General features: G+C 39.8%; 1 protein-coding gene across 2 annotated transcripts; it reads right to left on the reverse strand.

Moving 5' to 3' along the window:
• Window positions 1-9452: 9452 nt before the first annotated feature.
• Window positions 9453-12888, reverse strand: wfikkn2b (WAP, follistatin/kazal, immunoglobulin, kunitz and netrin domain containing 2b). 2 transcript variants are annotated; one of them, XM_042397785.1, is made up of 3 exons: window positions 12790-12888; window positions 11871-12032; window positions 9453-11635 (listed from the first exon to the last, which is right to left on the reverse strand). In XM_042397785.1, exons 2-3 carry the CDS (start codon window positions 11997-11999, stop codon window positions 10085-10087), a joined length of 1680 nt encoding a protein of 559 aa, XP_042253719.1. In that variant the 5' UTR covers window positions 12000-12032; window positions 12790-12888; the 3' UTR covers window positions 9453-10084. The 2 variants fall into 2 exon arrangements, with proteins under 2 accessions (XP_042253719.1, XP_042253718.1); XM_042397784.1 differs by lacking the exon at window positions 12790-12888 and having other exon boundaries at window positions 11871-12147.
• Between the last annotated feature and the right edge of the window lie 1284 nt (window positions 12889-14172).

The raw sequence follows: 14172 nt of genomic DNA on the forward strand, positions 1-14172 counted from the left end.
CAATGTACTGCTGTGGACAGAACCAACATATTTTAGCCACCTAAAAAAAGGCCCTCCTAAAAAAAATCAATATCAGTTTAAGTGTACGCTATATTTAGAATATTGTCACCTCTTTACCTTGCTGTCAGACAGCTTTTTCCTGTGGCACTAATTTTCTCATCCATAGAACCTCTGTATTCCTAAGCATGACGTGCACTGTATTACGCTGCAGCAGCACTTTCTGACCTAAACAGCTGATCTGAGGATACCTGCAATAACTGATTTTTTAGCCACTTGGGGGCAGCAGAAACAACATTGACATATTGCCTCATAAGTCTAGCAAACAGCAGCCTATTTAAACATATTGCAGAAATGGAGGAACATAAGAATTGATTTGGATTTGTGTTTCTGGCCACCTGACAAATATAAGTCCAATATTCACTCTCCTTCTACCTCTGTTTTGGTCTCCACCAGCTCCTGATAGAAATATCTGGCTCCTCAGCTGCTAAATGTTCTATGTTCACCTGCTAAAACATCAGTGACAACGATGGAAATAAGTCCAGGACTTAATCCTTCTTACTATAATATCCTCCTTAATAAACTTGCCTTGCCTATATTGTTCTGTCCTTGATAAAGCCTGTGTTGCATTTTATAAGGGTTGTCATTAGACCTAAATCTATACTACCTGTAGCAACAATAGCTGTCACATAAATGAAGTACAATATTTCCCTTTGAAATATGGTGGAGAATGAGTATTAATCATCATAAAACATCAAAAGTATTGTATTTTACATCAAAAAATATTGATGTAAAATACAATACTTGAATAAATGTGTTTAGTTATTTTCCACCACTGACCACTAATATGAACAAAGGTCAAATTTAGCCTAAGATGAGAATGAGTTTACTCTCTTCTGTCCTGAAACTGTTCTTTGCACAATTAGCAACACTAAATAACAACAGAAATTATGTCACACAGATTAAGAGGTGGATCAACTCTGCTGATCCAAAAATAGATGGTTTGTTTGAGTTTAGATAAGTTTACTTTCACTACAGCTCCAGCCAGAGGCTGATCAGACTTCCTCATGACTCTGATGCTCACACTGCTGTCTGTCTGCTTGAGTGTGTAACATAGCAGTGTGTAACATCCCTGATAGATCATGTATTGATCTCTCTCTCTCACACACACACTTACTCACTCTGTGTCTTTCTGGTTTGCCAGCACCCTGATTAAACTTCTAAAGCAGATTGCATAATACATGCAACAGAAGCGGGGCAGTGGAGATTTAGAACAGCAGCCTCTCTCTCTCTCTCTCTCTCTCTCTCTCTTTCTGATGAAGGGATTGCATAAGAAAGGAGAAGGGATGGATTCAGGTCATGGTGGCTCTGGGAGCCAGTGTGAGTGATTAGACCAGACACTCTCAGGCAACTCAAGCTCGCTCCCTGTCTGGAGAGGAGGGATGGAGGAAAGTAAAGGGGAGACAGAGAGAGACTGGCCTTCCAGGCTGTCAACCCATTCCACTTGACTGCTGTTCTATTCCTGACCAGCCTGTGTGCTGTTCCAAAAATAAAACACTATGAAGGAGTGGGCGAGCACTCGCATATGCAGCAACACTCCCCCACCTCCCTTTAACACAGACGTATACACAATCACTTCTCACATTGAGTGCAAGCAAAATATATCTTTTAAAAATCAAATCATTTAGGAGGTAAGATGCCTGTTTGGAACTCATGCTTTGCAGAGAAACATGGTTCAAACCCACCAAACTTTATTCTAAATTCTAGCTGAGATATTTCATGAGACGTTTCAAAGACATAATATTGGTTAAATATATATAAAATGATGCACAAAACAACTAGAATATTTCCATTGATTGTAGTTTAAAAGAAGAGCTTCAACAAGCAGATATAGAGAAGCCTATATATAACACTGTCACTAGATCCATCCTGAAATGAATTGTTCAACATTTTTAGGAATACACTTAGTCATTTTCTGTCCAAAAGTGTGTTAAGAAGACTGATATCAATCTCATGTCTGTTAAACTCTGTTAAGTACAGAGCTGTTAGCTTAGCTTAGCATAAAGACCGGAAACAAGGGGAAGCTAGCTCAGCTCTGTTCAAAGTTAAAATATGCCTACCAACAACTCTAAAGCTCAGTTAGCTCATATCTTTTTTGCTTAACCTGTATACAAACAGAAATGTAAAAACAACAGAGTCAAGAAATTGTTCCACAGCATAACTTCTCCTAAAACCACAATTTGTCACTTTTACATTTGTGTTTGAGTACAGATTTAACACACAATATTCATGTTATTTAGTGACCTTTGGAGGTGTTGATGAGAAGATCAATCTCATGTCTGTGCATTATGCACAGAGCTAGAGTTAGGACATGTTTAGCTTAGCTAAGCATGAGGACTGGAGGAGAGCGCATGAACAGATATGACAACAATTCGTTACGCTTTGGAGCTATTTCTTGACAAGATACAACATGTTAATGACTTTGCTTTAGAGATATTGTTGAGTTATTTTTAACGTTAGACAGAACCAGGCTAGCTGTTTCCACCTTACTTCCAGTCTTTATGCTAAAGCTAACCATGTCCTCATGTTCCGTAACTCAACGTATAAATATACGTTTGATTTTGATACTCTCATCTCATTTACAGAAAGGAAATCAATAAATGTATTTTCTGTCATATTACTTTAACACCAGAATAGTAAAGCTAATGTCAAACTCGAACAAGGAAACTGTGGTTAGTTTCTTCTCTGCCTTATATAGACAGCTTGGCACAGCAATTTCCAGTGATGAAGCACAAATTTACTGTACAAGTATGTTTATACCCTTCATCACAAATATTTGTCTACACATTCACAAGCCCTTTCTTTGTTTATGTCGCCTGTGTAACACACACACACACACACACACACCGCCTCACACACAAATCTCCTTACACCGTCAGTAATCAAGCACATGACATTTTATTCGGATTTAAATGTTTAATGTGAAATACACTCGGCTGTTATGTAATCTTTGCTGATGTTTACAGTTCTGAGGATTTTCATAGCATGCAATCCGTATTTAAGATCCCATTATTCATTAGAAAAAATGAATGACACCACTGAAATATTCAGGAGCAGTCAATCAAGGACAGTAAACTGCTTCTCAAAGTGTCACTTAGTTATCTCATCACCACTTGACATGAAAATAAATGAAAGGAGGACACACTTTCTCCCTTCATTTTCCACCAGTCAGTCACTGTTTTCCTCCGAGCAGTGAAAGTTGCTGAGTTTGCATTGTGTGTGTGTGTGTGTGTGTGTGTGTGTGTGTGTGTGTGTGTGTGTGTGTGTGTGTGTGTGTGTGGTTACATGTTGTCCCAGCCGTTTCATTACATAAGGACAGCATCAGCAGTGGAACAGAATTAACCGCAGGCTCAGTAACCGGTTTACAGTGTAAATAAATAAGGTGTAAATAAATAAGGTTGTAAAAAGCGTGATCTACCAGCTGGGTGGGAGACAGAAACAAGCAGCCAATTTGAATAGCTCACTTTAGTGTCTTCATTACATGGTCAGTTATCAGGGCCTTAGATAACAGCACCTTTTCACCAGAGGACAATAAAACTTGTGCAGCCATTGAACTACTTTTCCTGAACATGTTCCTGCATTGCGGGTAATAAGGCTCTGACAATGGATCATTGGGCTCTGAAGTTGCCTTACTGCCTCATGAGTCTATGAGAAAATGCAGTAACAGATAGGGAGTGAAATGATGTTGCCAGCACTAAGTCCTGAGCCACTCTGCTTCAGTTTGGATGTTGGGGGTGAACAGTTTATATGAGCCTCTGCTGTCCTCTAGTGGAGCTGAAGGTTTACTACATCTGCTGATGACATGATCTCAAAAAACCAAGACATACACAGCAGATATCTCATTTATTCCCTTTTTTCTGCTGGTTTCTTATTGACATTAAGCAGGAGCATATCCCAGCATGCACTTAAAATCATCCTGAAAGTCCTACCAAGTGAGGCACTCCCAATTCTGTAGACGGCTAAGAATATAATAATATGGGTTATAAGGAAAGCATCTTCTGTCACAAATATTTCATCTAACGAGACCAATGATCCACATAGAGTCTCGTGTTGCCTTTAAGTGCCTCTTGTAAGCTCCATAGTGCCAGTTCAGAAGTCATCAATACACTTTGTTGCATTTTTATTTAAATCTGCAATAATTTACAGTGGAAACAAGTTGTCAACCCAACACTGACATATCATCACCTTTTAAGTTTATATAGTGAACTTGATAGCAAACAGTTGCTAATTTACACATGCAATAGCTACAGAGAAACATTATCAGTCATTTGGAGTGGTGAATGTAACTCCAATATTCTCTCTCCTTTAGCTCTGTTTTTTGAGCCTTATAGAGCTATGAGAGCATTGAAAGTGAAGCGAAACAGTAAAGTTGCAGTCAGATAAACAATGAACTGAAACTCACTTCAAAGCTCCGTAAAGTTGAGGGGAGCTGTAGAGTCACGTGATAATTCAGAGGTTCAGTTTTTCAAGTCATGTCTTTCATGACTTAAAACAACCGTCAGGAGCCCAGATGAACATTGAAACAGGTTTTTCTCGCTGTAATCATTCCTCCTGTTCATACTGGCTATTAGAGATCTCTTCATAATGTACTTACAATGTAAGTGATGTGGGACAAAAAAAGTCCCTCTTTTTGTTACTATACTTCCATCGCAGCTCAACAGGGAAACACAGTCTGAGGAAACACAAAGAGGGAATTTGATGCTAAAAAGACTGTAAATGTGGCAGATATCCACTTGATATGACTAACTCAGACTGCTGAAGCCTCATATAAGCTTCACATCAACTTTTAAATGCATTTTTGCACAAAATGGCCCCCATCACTGAAAGCACATTTGAAGGGGATCTTTTAATAGCAAGCATGAACAGGAGGAATGATTACAGCAAGGACAACCTCTTTCACTGTTCATATGGACACCTGACTGCTGTTTAAAAGCACCCTTGAAAAACTGTGAACCTGTCCTTGAAGTTTTTTTGGGTAGAAATAATTCAAACACGGACCCCAGGTTGTTTTTTCATGGTTGATTATTTATTATTGTCTTCAAATCACGCAGCCCAAAACTGCATGGTGGAGAACAAGGGTAAAAAAGTGCAGAGTACCAAGTATCGATTTAATGAACAAAAACGCATTAAAGTTAAAGAATTAAACCTTTGGTGCAACACAAAAACACAGGTTATGCAATATCTTACTGCAGTATCATAGAATAATAAATATAGTAGGCATATTTCCAACTGCATATGAAGGCAACATCCTCCTTGATCAATTCTCTCAGTATATGCACAGAACACAACACTACACAGAATTGTACCTACACTTTAGTTCACACTTGTTCAATTTCAGTTTTACTTTTCAATGAATCTTTCTAGTTTGGATTGTGCTGAGTACCTGCAGCAGAGAGAGCAGCTGTAGGGTCGACTGTATGTGGAAAACTTCAGTCAACACCAGAGGATGCTGTGGTTCACACAAACTACGTTACCTGTACTTCATGAGCAGCGACCAACACTCCTCTGACTCTTTGTGTTAAATCCATGCGCTGTAAGGCTCTGAAATGATAAAGCTATAAGTCAAAATAATTAAGCATTGGCAGATATTTATTTCAGGTCAAGTCAATTTTATTTATACAGCCCGATATCACAAATTTGCCTCAGGGGGCTTTACTCTTTGTACAACATATGACACCCTCTAGACCCGTGATTTGGAGGGAAAAACTCCCCCCCAATAAAACAATTTGTTCCCTGAATAATGAAAGAAACCTCAGGAAGAGCAACAGAGGAGAGATCCATCTTCCAGTAGATGTTGTGTATATGGAATAGACCAAGAAAACAAAGTTACAATATGAACAAACATTTTTCCAAAAGCTGTTCAAAGAAAAACAAGTTTCTAAGACTAAATAATGACTTGTTGAAGTCTTTTAATCTTAATCTTAATTAATCTTTCCCTCACTTCATCATGCATTGATTGCCTTTTCAGAGAGCGACCATTAGAGAGCCTGTCACCAGTGACAAAGGAGAGTTTAGGGGTGAAGTGTGTGGCTCAAGGCTACCTCTAATTGTGATTTGGGGAAGTGACAACATTCCTTAATCATCTCCCCCCCATTTCCAGAGCAGGATATTTGAACTGTCAACCTCCCAGCCTCCAACCAGCAACCACCTACCAGCTTCAAACCCTTCAGCCTCTGCTGCCCCAGGATGATAAATTGCCTTAGGATCCTGCTCATCTCCAGTCAATGCGTGTGAGTGGCTACTGTATCTTTTCAATAGACGTTCCAAATGATATGACCATAACAGATGCAGGTCATGAATCAAAGGTCTTAAACCACCCGGCTAGCTGATGTGTTCCACAGGTGCTACTGTCCAATCTCCTCTGGATACTCAACATGGAAGCAGGACATAGAAATACACAGAGAGAATCTATCCAGCTCTACTGTCCCGGTCTCTGCTGTCTGCTGTGTCCGTTCTACCTGATGCATGTCTACATCTGAGCCTCGCATGGACCACACTGACTATTCCTGCCTTGTGTGAACTGAGCTTGTGAACGCAATGACCCCATCAAATCAACAAAGCCTGAGAGGAAGGAGAGAAGAAAAAAATACATGAGCGAAAATTCTGCAGCAGCATATCAAAGCATAACTCTTGTACCCTTTTAGTTGGCCCAACTCAAATTAGAAAAGCATAAAAGCGTTTGAAAAATAAGGATCACACATGTTTCAAATATGCTGAATTTTAATTGATAGTAAATTGTGTTTTTGTAGACTCCAGACTACGCATTGAAGTGGTTAAAGGTGTTTTTTTAATGGACATAGGCTGGAAAATCAGAGGAGAAACATAATAATGATGGCGTCTGAGGTTGTTTTGAGGAATTTTAGTTTGATAGTTGAACTAGTTCCCTCAGCTGAACTGTAGTTTGCATCTGTGAATGCTATAAAAATTTACCAGTTCAACTCAATCCAAGCTATAGTACTGTGTGTCTGCTCATTAGAGGGACAGTATAGTGTATACATATGTACCACTGATAATTATTACGGTAAGAAACCAAAGAAAAACAAAAATTTTCCAGTCATACCAATCTGTGGTTTAAAGAGCTTGTAATCCAGTGGTTCCCAACCTGTTTGAATTCTTTTTGGGGTAGAATTTTGGGTAACTTTGTCTAAATATTGTAATTTTCTTCTTTCTGTTTTTGCCATTATTTCTTTGCATACTATATATAGTATATTCACAGGTATGCACAACAGATAATTTGAATATACAAAATGTTTAAAAGTTGCATTATATCTTAATTACATTATTATACCTATGTTATATTGAAATCATACTGTAAATACAAATAATTTCTCTTCCCATTCCTAAATCATCCCACTCCATACCCCCTTCTACAAATACCAACCTCCACTTACCCAACCCAAACCGACGGGCAAGAAATAGCAATAATAAACGTAATATACACAGACATCCATATTTATGGAAGCTCATTGCTGCCAAGAAAAAAAAAACATGAAAAAATACTAATGGTACATCAAAATTATGAGATGGTCAAAATTACATAAGTCAAATGCATGAGATAAATTATGAAGTTTTAAATTCAAGATTAAAATCTCAACTTAGTTTTTCATAATTTTGACTCATTATCTCATGATGTACTACCTCATAATTTAGTTTCTAATTATTTTAACTTTCTTTTCCATAACGCTGACTTAGTATCTCATAATTTTGTAATTTTGACTCACCATGAGTATTTTATTTTAATCATGCATAACTGTCATGTACTTTTTTCCTTTCCTGTTGGAAATTGGCTTCCATAATATCCACACAAAACCTAAATCCAATCTAAATAAATACATGCAGACAATCATGCACCAATACACTCATAGTAATACACGCATGTGCATCCATGTAATAATAGTATCTGTGCAAAAAAAGTCAAAAGTAATTTTTTTTGCATATGTGGGTGTGCATGAACAACAGAAAGCCCCTGTATACAATAACTGCATATACAATACAAACTATTATGTTATATATTATTCCCTATAAGTATGCTGTATGGATGTGTGCATGTGCACCTGGAGGCCTTGGAGTAAGGTAAGAATGACTCACTACCCTGATCTCCAATTAATTCTAAAGCAGAGGCCTATTATTCTTTTCAGCTATTTAAAAAAATATAAATGATTAATTCATATATTTAACCAGAGCCATAAAAGTTTCATAAAGCACCATTTTGGAAATTATTCAAACATGATCATACTGTTTATTCTTAGTTTTCAAGATTCAAAATTCTGTAATAATTTATTCACTAAAAGCAGTAGAAGTAGGTAATCACAAATATACCCTTTGTATTTTCAGACCCACAAATTACCCTGAATGAACTGACCTATCCTGTAGACCTCAGCATGTGCAACAAGCTTTTTATGGCTAAATCTGACATATTTGAAATTAGGGACAAATTGGAGATATGTGATTATGAAATTAATAAAATGTCTTATTTCTGTGTAACGAAAAGCAATATGAAATAACTCTAGGTAGGTTTGTGTTGTTGATATGAACTTTGTTTGTATGCCTCCTGATGTGATACAATGTGCTGCAGATCTAATATTTTTCTCCTCCAGAGCCTCAACAGCTGCTGAACTGTAGGTCTGGGCTCCCTGGTGGTTTTGCCAGTAAAGGAACGCCGTACATGGGCTGATCTCCTGCCTCCCTCGCTGCTCTGGATGGGAGAAACAGAATCTCATCTGGGAAGTAGAACACCCTCGTCGAGGCCCACCAAGGCCTGTTGCTAGTAACCCAGAGACGCCTGCTGGCACGGCATGAAACACATAACTCTTGTATGTGAGTTGATCTGAGGTTTACAGCTTGGGCTCTTTACCCAATTAGACTGGATCATGGAGGCAAAGCAAAATAGTGTTTTTACAATGCCACAGGGGTCTTTAGAATGGATGGGTTCTGTTTTGGGGGCTTTTAGGGGTGGGGTGGAGGGACAGAGTGGGGTGGGGATACACTATTCCCCAGTCTGTTTTATCACAGCCTGTCAGAGGAACTACGCAGATACACAGCGCAGCCACATTCTGTCCTCTAGCAGGTACAGAGGCACCAAAACCAGGCTAAACGGTTAATTTGGTCAAACAAGGTCATTGTGTACCGTGTCCTATTAGCTACAAAAGATGAAACCATTCAGTTTATGGTATTGATATGAACAAAGATCAATAAAAGGAGCCAGAAGGAAAATCCCAAATCTTTATTTTCTTCGCAATTTACAAAAAATTATCCAAAATGCCGCTTTCATTTCAAAGAGGAAGTGAAGTACAAAAACAAGACAAAAGACAAGCTTACATGATAATAAATAGCCAAAAAGTCAGAGCATTAAAAATAAAAGTACATTAAAAATAAATGACTGACTGTGAGGGAGTGTGGTAATTAATAAAATATATTACAACTCATTTACCTTGTTGTACTGTATGTGTAGAATCCTGCACAGGTGCCGTTTATGGGAGTACTTATGCAACATGAAAACTGAGAAATATGAAGTAAATGTATGAAGTGAGAGTATATTCAGGTGTTCAGAGTGCCAGGCTGGCAAATAAAAGGATCAAAAAAACTGTGACAGTTAAATTATGTACATAAAAAATAAATCGTGTCTGTTTTGTGCTTCAATGCAAGTCTGCAACCTCCATTTCTGCAGGAGACAGGAGAGGGCATGAGGGAAGACAGAGTCTGGGGGATTAAGGCAACAAGAGGATTGTGATGGATGTCTTCTGTGTTCACATACATGGTATTTCAATCAACAAAACCAATGACCGCACCACAACAGAAATGCTCTGCTGCTAACAGACCACATGAAAAGACAAACACAATGTTAAATGACAGGGAACCCGATCAGGAGCTCCTGAAAACTCAAAAACAGAAGAAAACCTATTAAATGTAGTGAGAATGGTCTAAAAATTAAAACATTACTGCAATGAATGCTCAGAAGATAACAGACTGTTGCAGTTCCAGCTGAGTAAGGTTTCCCAACTCTAAACTTTATGTACAGATTATACCCCTACTGAGGGCTGTTAGTGATAGCTTTGAGAATGTCACATGTGTTCTTGGAGATGACTTCTTTAAGTTTCCGTACACGGCGGGGGCTGGAAGCGCCCACGTAGCTCTCTGGTTGAAGGACGGCCATGCCATCGTTGACATTGCCCATGATGATGACCTGGCCCTCGGCGGCGGCATTTGTGATGTTTGGGCAGGGGCAGTTCCAGTCCATGTTGAGGAAGGTGACTTCTAGAGGCTCTTTGCCAAAGAAGCGGAGGCCCATCTTCTCGTCCTTGAGGATCTCTTCCACAGTCACAAGGGCGTGGCCTGAGTCCTTCTCCTCTGTAAGCTCCGTCATGCGACCCAAGATGACGAAGTCGCTCCGGCAGAAGCTCGTCACAATCTTGCCTCTTGGCTTACAGGCCTTGCAGTGGTGGTTTTTCGGGTAGGGACACATCTCTTCACATGCTTCTTTGGATTCAAAGTTGTTGTCATTGCCCTCGCATCCTCCGTAGATGAAGGACTGGCACTGCCGCAGGGTGCTGCTGTAGGCCCAACGTGGCTCGTAGGCCTTACAGGGGCCCTGCAGGCTGGGGAGGCCACAGGGGCCTGACAGCTCTGGACCACAGCACTGCATGCAATCCTCGTATGTCTCGAACACCTTCCTTGGCTGATGGCTGTTGTCGTTGATGTGGCAGTGGGTGAAGGAGAAGCAGTTGTTGGTCTTGGGTTCGTAGTACCAGCTGACTTTCTCCAGCTCACTCCCACAGTCTTCTGGGTTATCAGGGGGTTTCAGGCACTCCTCAGGGAGGCAGCGGGTCACATTCTTGGGCTCTGGGCTTCTAGATGGCTTTGTGGGCAGCACAGTGAGCGGGTGGTGGGCCTGAACTGTGCCAGATGGGTTCTGGGCTGTGCAGGTGTAGACGCCTGAGTCATGCAGCTGAGCGTTGTAGATGACCAGCTGACCAATGTTAGTGACCACCATATTGCCTCGCACATGATTGGGCCTCATGACCACCCTCTCTACCCCCTCTGGCTGCTGCTTCTCCCAGGTGATCTCAGGCCGTGGGCGCCCAGTCACGTCACACAGGAAGCTGGCTGTGTCACCCACATTTACAGCCTGTTGGGATGGGCTGCTGATGACAACAGGTGGCTGTGGCTCTGTGGGAGGTGGGATAGTGGCCTGGAGGGGAGCAGTGGTAGGGCGAAGAGTGGTTGCCTGGGGCAAAGAGGGGCTTGTATTGGGCCAGATGAGGTGGAAGCGGCAGGTGACAACAGAGAGGCTGATGCCCTTGGAGCATGCTTCAGCGTCCATGTAGCACTTGTTGTAGTAGGTCATGCCATCGGAGGCACAGGTGAAGTGGGGCTCCCTCTCGCAGCGGTCCCGGCATTTACACACTGGCTGGCCATCCCAGATGTCACATTCAGACCCCTGCTGGGTGCACATAAAACTGGCGCAGGTGGCTTCCTTTGGCATTCCTATGGGGCCTTTCTTCCCATCCACATAACGGGCTGCCACACAACTCCGATTTCCACACACATTTTGGCAACACTTCTCAAAGGACTCACACTCCTGTAAGGAGGAGAAGAGAGAAATTACAGATGCTGGATGCTGCATGTATGTAGAGTGAATGTTACAAACTGTGAACAATGATAAATTAGAAAACAGAAAAGAGATTAAATCAAATTAACATAATGGGAAAAAACACAATAACATCTGTTAACCATGTAAAATACAGAAACTGGATACAAAAAAGCTTCACACTGACAGCAGTGTCAAGTGGATGATAAGATTTAAATTACATTACCTGATCAGATTCACACTCTCTCGTACAGGTACTCATGGCATCCACCCACAGGTTGGGGTTCATGTCGTTTGGGCAGATCCCCGCGTGTGAATAGGTGACCTGGGACAAAACTCCGACCTGGAGCTCCATCAACACTGACGCACACGCCAGGAACCAGATCCACTGTGGAAACAGCATCCACCACATCGCCAGAGCGGAGCACAGCTTAACAAGTGGAGAAATTTTTTTTTTCTTTTTTTCTTTTTTTTTTGTAAGTTGCAGATTTCAGTGATCCAGCAGTAGACGATCTTCTTTGAAGTTAAAAGTAGGTGAAACGATACAAATTAAAAGTGCCTCACACGTGTGAGTCTGCGAGTCAGGAGTCAGGACGACGTGTGTCAGCTGTCAGCTGATCCAGTTTATCCCACTTGTGCACCGATGATGCTCTTATATACTAACGATCTGCAGCCATCACCGTTAACATCACACGCCAAGCAGCTCACAACATGACAGTTATGAATTGCTTCTGAGTTGTTGGAAGAATCCTTTTTTGAGGTGGGACTGGCGGGGCACCTGCCTGTTAAAAGGATTGCTGGTAACCCCGTTTAACCCTTTGCGGGTTCCAGCGGCGCCAGAGCGCACTGTGCGCAAAGACGCACGGAGAAAAATAGTCAAATACAATTTATTTCTACTTCTTCTCCTTGTTTCCTCTAAATAATAATTATTTAAAGGTGTCTTAAAACCACGTTGATTAATTAAGCGTGTTTGAATGATTTAAACAACGTACGTGCTGTACTGCATGTTTTTTTAGACTTCAAATAATTAGAAATAATCGAACTATCTAACCTCGATTTAAATTTATTATGACAATAAAGATATATTCTTTCTATGTGGAAAACCTTTAAGTACTTCGATGTGTAAATTCACGTGTTTTACTTACCTGGTGAACGAACAGAAATTCCTCAGATTATGACTCTAAGTCGTTGATGTGATATCCATGAAATAACCAGAGATTATTGTCTATCGTTCTTTATTAATAATGCTCATCATTTCAAACATTCGCTTTTGCTCTAACAAAATACAGGAAAAATACAGAACCAATATTTTAAATAATAAACTGCAGAGGTCCCAGGGTTTTCCTCTATTTCTTAACAAATTCAGCTATAAATTTGATCTCTTTTATCAAACGCAATCTTTTGTGTAATGTTGTTTCCCACAGATAACGTATACAATGTGCTAAATGTGCAAAATCTAGAAGATTATTATTTCTTCTAATATTACACTTGAACATTTCTCCTGTCTGTTAATAAAATGCTTTAACATTTATAATACATGGGGAAGAAGGAAAATGATCTTCCTTGTATTTTGAATTATGATCAATAATAATAAATACAGAGGAAATTAATTCCAGGTTTTGATATGATATTAGAAAGTGTAATTTGATAGGATAATTAAATACAGATACATTTAGTCTCAATACATTTAGATGGTTTGGTTTTTAAAAAAATATAAATGTAATCCAATGCTGTTCAGTTCAGATCTTTATTGTACCCACAAGAGGAAATTCTTTTTGCAGCAAGGCAGCATAAAACACAAAACCAAGAAAACATGAGCACAATTTAACCTGACTCCGCGCAGCTGCATTTTAAAGAATAATCTGCACTGCTGAGAACATTTTTGCATATTCAGACATGTTGTTAAGAGTTAATGTCACAAAGTTTCACAGTCATGGATTGTAGAGTTGAAAATGTTGCCTTAAGCACACATATTTTCATACTGTCGGAGTTTAAAAAGATACATTTTTATCTTTGCTTATTCCACTGTTGCACAGCGTAAAATGGTTTGGATTACAGTTAATTAAAATACCTGAAGTAGAGAGCCTTAAGAACATCCAATGAAAGTCAAATGATGCTAATTCAAAGATACAAAGACATGTTTATACCCTTTTAATTGTGTGCATGTAACTGTAATATTGATTGACAATTTTCCCCATCTCAACAGTATCCAGTGCCTACATGTGACCAGTGATACGTGACCGCTGCTGCACAACCATTTCCATTCTTTCACCAACATTCAGCCCTTGACTTAAACTTAACAGTAGACATGTTCTACATTCTACAAAGCTCGTCTTTGTACACAGGATTAGTTGTGTCCGTAGAACCTTTGTGGATTTATGGAAATCTACAAATGCACAAATACCAGAGAAATGGACTCAGGCGGTTGCAAATACAGGCAGCAGGACATTATATTGACGAGAGAACCTTAATTGCAACTTTATAACAGATTATCACCCAACTCTCAAGTTTTCATTTATGAGTTTGGC

This window comes from Thunnus maccoyii, chromosome 20, assembly GCF_910596095.1.
Source record: "Thunnus maccoyii chromosome 20, fThuMac1.1, whole genome shotgun sequence".
Lineage (NCBI taxonomy): Eukaryota > Metazoa > Chordata > Actinopteri > Scombriformes > Scombridae > Thunnus > Thunnus maccoyii.